This window comes from Olea europaea, chromosome 9 (assembly GCF_002742605.1).
Source record: "Olea europaea var. sylvestris chromosome 9, O_europaea_v1, whole genome shotgun sequence".
NCBI classification, from domain to species: domain Eukaryota; kingdom Viridiplantae; phylum Streptophyta; class Magnoliopsida; order Lamiales; family Oleaceae; genus Olea; species Olea europaea.
In genome coordinates this window covers 13,536,637-13,543,779 of record NC_036245.1, presented here as the reverse complement: position 1 = coordinate 13,543,779, position 7,143 = coordinate 13,536,637, and the positions used below count along the sequence as shown (strand labels likewise).

Sequence of the window (7,143 nt, the reverse complement as noted above, 5' to 3'; positions counted from 1 at the left end):
TAAAATCCCTAATCTCCCCAAAATACAGTGGGTAGAATGGATTTTAAACAAAGAATATGATTAAAGAAAGCTTAAGATATGAAGAAGACTAATCTGTCGGACGGAGCGAGGATCTTTGGGGTTCCAATCTCGTGAATACGTTTTTGTGTGAAGATGAGACGATAATTTGTAATTTTTTTGAGGAAGAATTTAAGTGTTAATAATTTGACTTTTTTTTTTGTAGAGTAATAATAGCTATTAAAATTGATAATATTAGGAGTAAAGATATTTTTGATAAATCATTTTTACTTTTATATGGTAGTATTTATGGGCTTAAAAATGTTGAATGGTAATTTATGAACTAATTTTTTTAGTGGCCCAACTATTAACAAATACAGTGTACTGACAAATGGTCCATTAGTTCTGTAGGCCTTTTTGTTCCTTGAGCCTGTCCTCCAGATCCAGAGAGAGAGAGAGAGAGAGGGAGATGCCTATATTAAGAAAAATAGTAACTTTGAATTAATAACTTTTAATTGCTCTATTCCATATTGTGATAATGAGCATCAAAAGGCCATCCATGGAGTACAATTTCTTACCTTCTGTTACGCTTAATTCGCCTTGGAAATAATTATCCAAAAGATGCTTAACGTAGGACATTGTCATTATTTCGCTTATAAGTTATAGCTCATAGTAGTAATTAAATTCGTCCAATTATAAGCTCGAAATGCACCTCTCAAGTACGGTCTCTTCTGACCTACTCTATTTCAAACATGATTCTACATTAATGTTTAATAATAAAATTCTTAACACTTTATGATTGACTCGAAATTTTTACTATTGACATGCATTCATTAGACATACTTCTTTTATTACATTGTTTCAAAACTTTAGTTTTAATTAAAAATTATGATAAAATATCTAGCTCCGACCTACCCTTTCCCAACGACAATGTGGATATTAATATAATAGCATTGGTAAATCTAATGCCAAAATTTAGATTACGAACATGTTGATTACTCGTGTTAATTTTAAGGTTAGATGAAGTAAATGTCTAATGGTTAAATGAATTTGTTATACTCTCATCATAAATACCCTCAAAAAATATGTAGTTAAAAGTTAGAAAACATTTATGATTTTACGTACAAAATTATTTTATTATGCACGTAATCTTATAATTGTCGGTTGTCACTGTGTGTAACCATCATGAATTCTTTCAATTGTTTGTGATCAGCATGTTAACATGCAATTGGATATTTGTCAGTTGTCACTATACATGACCACTATAAATTGTCTAAATTTACATATATTATGTCGTTACCTTTAATTCAAATCACACACACATAATTGTAAGCGTAGTATTATCATTTCTAGGTGGGCATGACCTACATGTTTGATCTTGACTTCCTACCTTTCGTGGGTCTACCCTATTAAATAAGGTGAAGTGATACATGTACATATTTGTCTACATAATAGTGTTCATAATTACACGTGGTACTGAATCCAACATTAAATTCAAATCTCACACTTGCACATCAACAATCGGATGATTGCCACATCATATTATGAACACCATTATGTGCAATAATTTTGTACAAGTAGAATTTTCCTTAAATAAGTCGAATCATTCAAGAAATTATAGTAACTACACAATTTGGTTCAAGAAGCAATTGTTTCCTTTCCAATACAAAAATTCATAGGAAATCTATGGTAGGATCCTCCAATCTATTGAATTATTGAGGACCACCATTGATTTAACTTTGACATATCAATGTGTATGGATCCGGAGCCTGACAACTTAGAGATGATCATCTTGTAAATTGTGATTTATCAATTATGTTACATCAATATCAAGGTACTAATGAAAGTCACTCTCAAAGAGTTAAAATTTTAACCTCATGTTTAATTATATATATATATATATATATATATATATATATAGTCATTCTATCTTTCAAGTCAAGGGCAAAACTGAAAATGGAGAAACTGTATTAATCGGGGCATGTCGAGGGAATTAACTGAATTTGCCATTTACCTGAATGTTTTAATACAATATCCTTCAAATTGTCACATTCCATTAAAAATTTAATTTTAATCGACGCTCTATGTATAATCATACCTTCCTCTAAAAGGCTAGTAATTAATGTCTTCCCTTGCCAACGGGGAACTTTGACCGTCAGGTAAAAACCAGATTTACTACAGTGGGTGCGGGTTTTGGAGAAATTAACGTTTCTCCCAACTGCAGAAATACACAAACAGGACCATATTATTTAAAACTAGGTCCATTGATCAGTAAAGGACTAATGATTATTCTAAAAGTTGCAATGAGTGATGGGAAAGCAAGCAGATGCATATTGTTAATGGAGTTTCCTAGGTGGTCCTAGATTCACATTTCGTTGAAGAGAATGATCTCAATGTTCAACAAAAGAATAAATCCCAGCTTCTGTCAAGCAAATCCAACTCATTTCCATGCTCGACTGAAATTCAGTGAAAATGAAATACAAGTGTAGACCGAATTCCTTTCCACCTGAGAATCCCATTCACAACAATGAAAACTTTTAACTCAAAGCAAACAATCACACGAAAAAAATGGCACATAAGAGCTGAGTAAAATGTGAGAACTAAAACACTAATGTCAAAATAGGAAGATGCTACAGTGACAGAAATCTAGTTGACATACAACTTGACAAACACACACAGAATAGGGGGCCCACTTTTTTTTTTTAATTTTTAATTCAGGGGGGCCCACGCACATTTGAGAGGCGGTCACCTACTCCATCACCCATTTTCCGGCACTGGGGCTTAACTTGTCAAAATACGGCAGAATTTGCCTTCTAACAGCCAGAGCCTATGCATTAAGCCATTAAATTGCAGGGAAAAGTTAGCAAAATCACATTAAGAATAGAATAATATTATTAACCAATGAGATCCAACGATTCCAACCTTTTAGTTGGCTTCTTCAATAAAAGTAAAACTATTCATCAAGGCACAAGAAAAGCCTGTGGATGATTATGTACTATACAGACTAATAGAGGTATGCAAAACTACTATAATAAAATTATTAAGTAACTGAGCTAGGAATTTGTAACTCCTATTCTGTTAATCAAATGGAATATGCCTATCCACATGAACAATTGCAATGAGTTGACCCTACTGTTTGGTTAGATTTTCATTTTCCAGACTATTTTATCAATGCCACTGTCATGAATTTTCCACAGCAGCAACTTTCGCTCGATGACCTGCAAGGGATATTGTTGACTTTTCCCTTTCTTCCTGAGGGAATTCGCGAGCTTCACTGATGGAAGCTGATCTCAAGTCAGCTGGTGGAATAAAACAATCTAGTGATAGACCAGGAACATTGAATGCAACCTCTTCAATTGTCCAAGTTTCTTCCATCCTTGTTTTCGAATGGCTCATCGCCATCTCCCCAAACCGAAAAAGCGTCACCACAGAACGCCCAGAGTGAGCAATCATGATTCCTTCAACAGGCCGGTAATCATCAAGGAAAGAACTGATAGTAGTCTCCCAGTACACTGCATCACCACCATTAGATTGGATGCGAGTAAGATGTGAATCCTCCACGTGAACAAGAAGTCCAGTCTTCTGGCTGAAATAACCAAAGAGTGCATGCCTTATAATCTCTGCTAGTCCTTCACTCCTGGCCCTCAATGTCTGAGGGTCCACAGCCAGCTTCAAAATGAAGCAATCTTCCCCATTAATCTTCTTCTCACCAATGCAAATGGCATCAGTAAAAATACTTGCAGTGGTTCTTGGATCAAGACCCTGCAAAATACAAACCCACATCTATATGAGATCAGAAGACTTGGCAAATAATAATCATTAAAAAACAAAGCAGTTACAAATAATTAAACCTTCTCCACCTGAAGAGAACGGCGCAAGGGTCTGACTGGGCCTTTTGCAGTGTGAGACCCCAGCCAGGGTGTGTGTCTCCAGACAAGCTTGCCGTTGCAGCCTGCATGAACTTTGCATCCCCCAACGGCAAGCTCCACATACCACATGTCAGGATTCATCTGCCAGAGGACAAATCCTCCGGATTCTGCAGCATTCCTGTTCTTCACTACCTTTGTTGCTGTTTCAAATTCCGAAGCTACCATTTTCAACTTGCCCATGGCATAAGCATTCTTAATAGAATTCAGGAGCTTTTGCCCTCCAGTTGCAGCAGTATACTGTTGCAGAATGTACTGTGCGGACGAAGTTTCCTATTAAATTACAAATGTTTATCAGATAAAATCTGAATCCAGTACTGAGTAGAAAATTGTAGGAAAGAAATTAGTAAAATGAGTGTTCGTTAATTAGAGCTTATTTTTCACCAAAAGTACATGGAAAGTGACAAAAATGATGAACCTAATACTAGAACTAAGCTTTGTTGCTTAACTTTCCTATAATCATCTTCCTTCCTAAAATTTTTCAGCACCGCAGAACAAATTGGACTTCATGCACACAAACTCAAAGAAGTCAACTGTTTACATCATTCTATATTATAGAAACTGAAATGCAAATATAATTTGTTATAGAGAATTTTTAAATCAAAACTTTTGCGTCTATAAAATAATTTCAATCAATTCTAACCATTACGATTCCACTAAACAAACTATACTCTGCCTACAAAAATTCTGGAATGACTTGACAATTAAGCATATGCATATATAATAAATGTTTGCACAAAATCAGGGAAACATACAATAGGAGAGTCATTGATGCTGATATGAGGCCAATGGTCAGTGGTGATAACATGCACCGGCGCAAGGGGGGCACCCATCACCCCAAGCAACAACCTTAGATCAGAGTTCTTGTTACTGTACCCATTTCCATTGGAGGCCCCTGTGGATACTGACGGATTCCGGGTTATTTGTCCGATGACCCACTGTCCGACCGACCCAACCCGTTTCGAATCCCCAACTTCCCCGCAATCCGGATCCGGACCCTCAATCAATGGTGACAGAGTCTCCCCCACTGGTTTCAGACTCCGAGATCTTAGAACCGAAGACTCAGGATTATTCTTGTTCCTCCAAAGCAGACCAGGACTCTTTGAGCGCGAGCTTGAGGGAGATAAACCCCGAACAAGACCCTCCTTTAAACCCGAAAAGAACCCTGGTTTTTTCTCCATCTTCCAACCCGAAACTCTTAAATATAACGCTTAATAACGTAGTTTTTTTTCCTAATCTCTATGATTTCATAAACTTTAAAGAGAGAAAAATAAAGGGCATAAAGGAATCGTCGTCGTTTTCTATGGGAGCACTCGATGAATATCATAAAACAAACGGTATACAGAAAATGGCAAGGCGATATATATACACAGGAGGGGTCATTGTAGGAAACATTTTCTGTTATACAGAGAGTGAAATGTAGAGTGATTTTTCGTTAGAGAAAAAAGGAGAATCTGTGTAGTGAGTAGCAGAACAGTGAGGAAAACGTTGTGAAGAAATTGTCGTTTTAGAGAGAGATACACTCAAGAGTACGACTGTGAAAATGACTTGTTCGTGCTCTGTAGCGAGTGAAGTCTGCTGATTTTTTTGCAACGAGAGGGTGAGTGTGGTTCACGCGCAGTCAATGAGCGTTTCGGCAGGAATCAGAAGGGGCATTTTTGTTGCAATTATTATAATTTCTCGGTGTAACATAAATGATATTTTTGGTGAATAAAGTTGGTCTTAATAAAAATTTGGAAAATCCACGGTAATTTATCCTAAATTTTGAGAGATGCGACATTGACTACATAAATAACCTAGTCCCTCTTCCTCTTCCTCTTCCTCGTCCACCTTATCATCTTCTTCATCCCTCATTTCTATTTACGTCTTTCCACAAATGCTCCAAAAAACATTATTAGTATCATGCCCTTCTCGTTGTCGTTTATGATCTTATGGATTTTGTTGATTTCTGTAACCCATGTCCATTTGAAACTCTCACAAAAAATGGCTTGATCAATGTGAATTCAAACTTCTCACTTTGGATTTGTCAAGACCAATTCATTCTTAGGCCTTGTTTGAGCCCCATTACTTCCTCATTAAAATGAAAAATATGATTGTTATTCATTACATTAAGTCACCTTATTTGACTTTTTATCTTTTGTGTGGAACATATAATGACTATATTTTTCATTCTCATTTTTACAATAATGTGAGTCAAACGGGAACTTAATGTCAAATATATTCCCTCCAATGACATTCCCTTCAATATTTCTTTATTGAACTATTTTTTACTGATAACAACATACTAATCACAAAATTTAAATATAATAGGAGAATTAACTAATATTACGAAGAAATCGAAAAAATTTATCTACCTTCCAGTTTAAGTAGAGCGAGGATCAAACTTTAATAGACTATGTCATGGTCGTATTTGGATATATAAGAGACATTGACAAGGAATGTAATATCTCATTTTATTTTATTTATCACCTATACTAATTTACGCGGAAATAGACATTAAAGTCAGCTGTGAAAAGCTAACAAATATCGTGTTTTAAAAAATAAAATAAAATAATATTATAATTTAATTTGGTTTACATCTATGAAAGTGGACCTAAAGTAATCTTTTCGATTTGATTGAGAATGGAAGATCTTCAGGACATTGAAAAAGAACGAACAAATAAGCTTATCTTCATTATGGACTTTAGTTAGCCAATTTTAAGAAATAATGGACTAGACATTATTTGGAGAGTGAACATGTTCCACCATTTGTTTTTTGTTGTTGTCTATAGTTATGTAAAAAATTTACCTGAGTTTTATTTTAACATTTTCTGTTGTTCGTCCCATGATAGTAGCTTTTTTTTTCTTTGTTAAGAAAATAGGATTCGAGTTAGGCATATTGAAGACTTAAATGTCATATTTTTTATTTTGTACAAAGTATAAAAGTACGAAGGGATTGTCCAAGTTTCAAGCAATTTGATCAACGTCAACAGCATGTTTGAGCCTATTCAGGTAGTCTTCTACCTATTTGACACATTTATGACGATTAAAGATACCTAATGAAAAGAGAACTGAAGCTAGCAGGGTTTCGACTTGAGTGTAAAATTGATGGTTCAAGGTCGATGATAGAATGATACAAAGAAATCAGGTCGATGATAGAATGATACAAAGAAATCAGGAAGACAACGATCATTAAAAATTCACCAATGAGAAATGCAGCTCATTCAGTTTAAAGCAATTC

The 7,143-nt window shown here is 35.1% G+C and overlaps 1 protein-coding gene across 1 annotated transcript; it reads right to left on the bottom strand.

Moving 5' to 3' along the window:
- Nucleotides 1-2,901: 2,901 nt before the first annotated feature.
- LOC111399737 lies at nt 2,902-5,456 on the bottom strand. The gene is made up of 3 exons (XM_023027208.1): nt 4,679-5,456; nt 3,858-4,196; nt 2,902-3,759 (listed from the first exon to the last, which is right to left on the bottom strand). Exons 1-3 carry the CDS (start codon nt 5,102-5,104, stop codon nt 3,178-3,180), a joined length of 1,347 nt encoding a protein of 448 aa, XP_022882976.1. The 5' UTR covers nt 5,105-5,456; the 3' UTR covers nt 2,902-3,177.
- Nucleotides 5,457-7,143: the final 1,687 nt, after the last annotated feature.

Coding starts and splice junctions, on each gene's coding strand:
- LOC111399737 (XM_023027208.1), bottom strand. CDS start 5,104: ATGGAGAAAAAACCAGGGTTCTTTTCGGGTTTAAAGGAGGGTCTTGTT. Junction 4,197..4,678: donor GCATCAATGACTCTCCTATT/GTATGTTTCCCT, acceptor GTAATTTAATAG/GAAACTTCGTCCGCACAGTA. Junction 3,760..3,857: donor CCTTGCGCCGTTCTCTTCAG/GTGGAGAAGGTT, acceptor TGTATTTTGCAG/GGTCTTGATCCAAGAACCAC.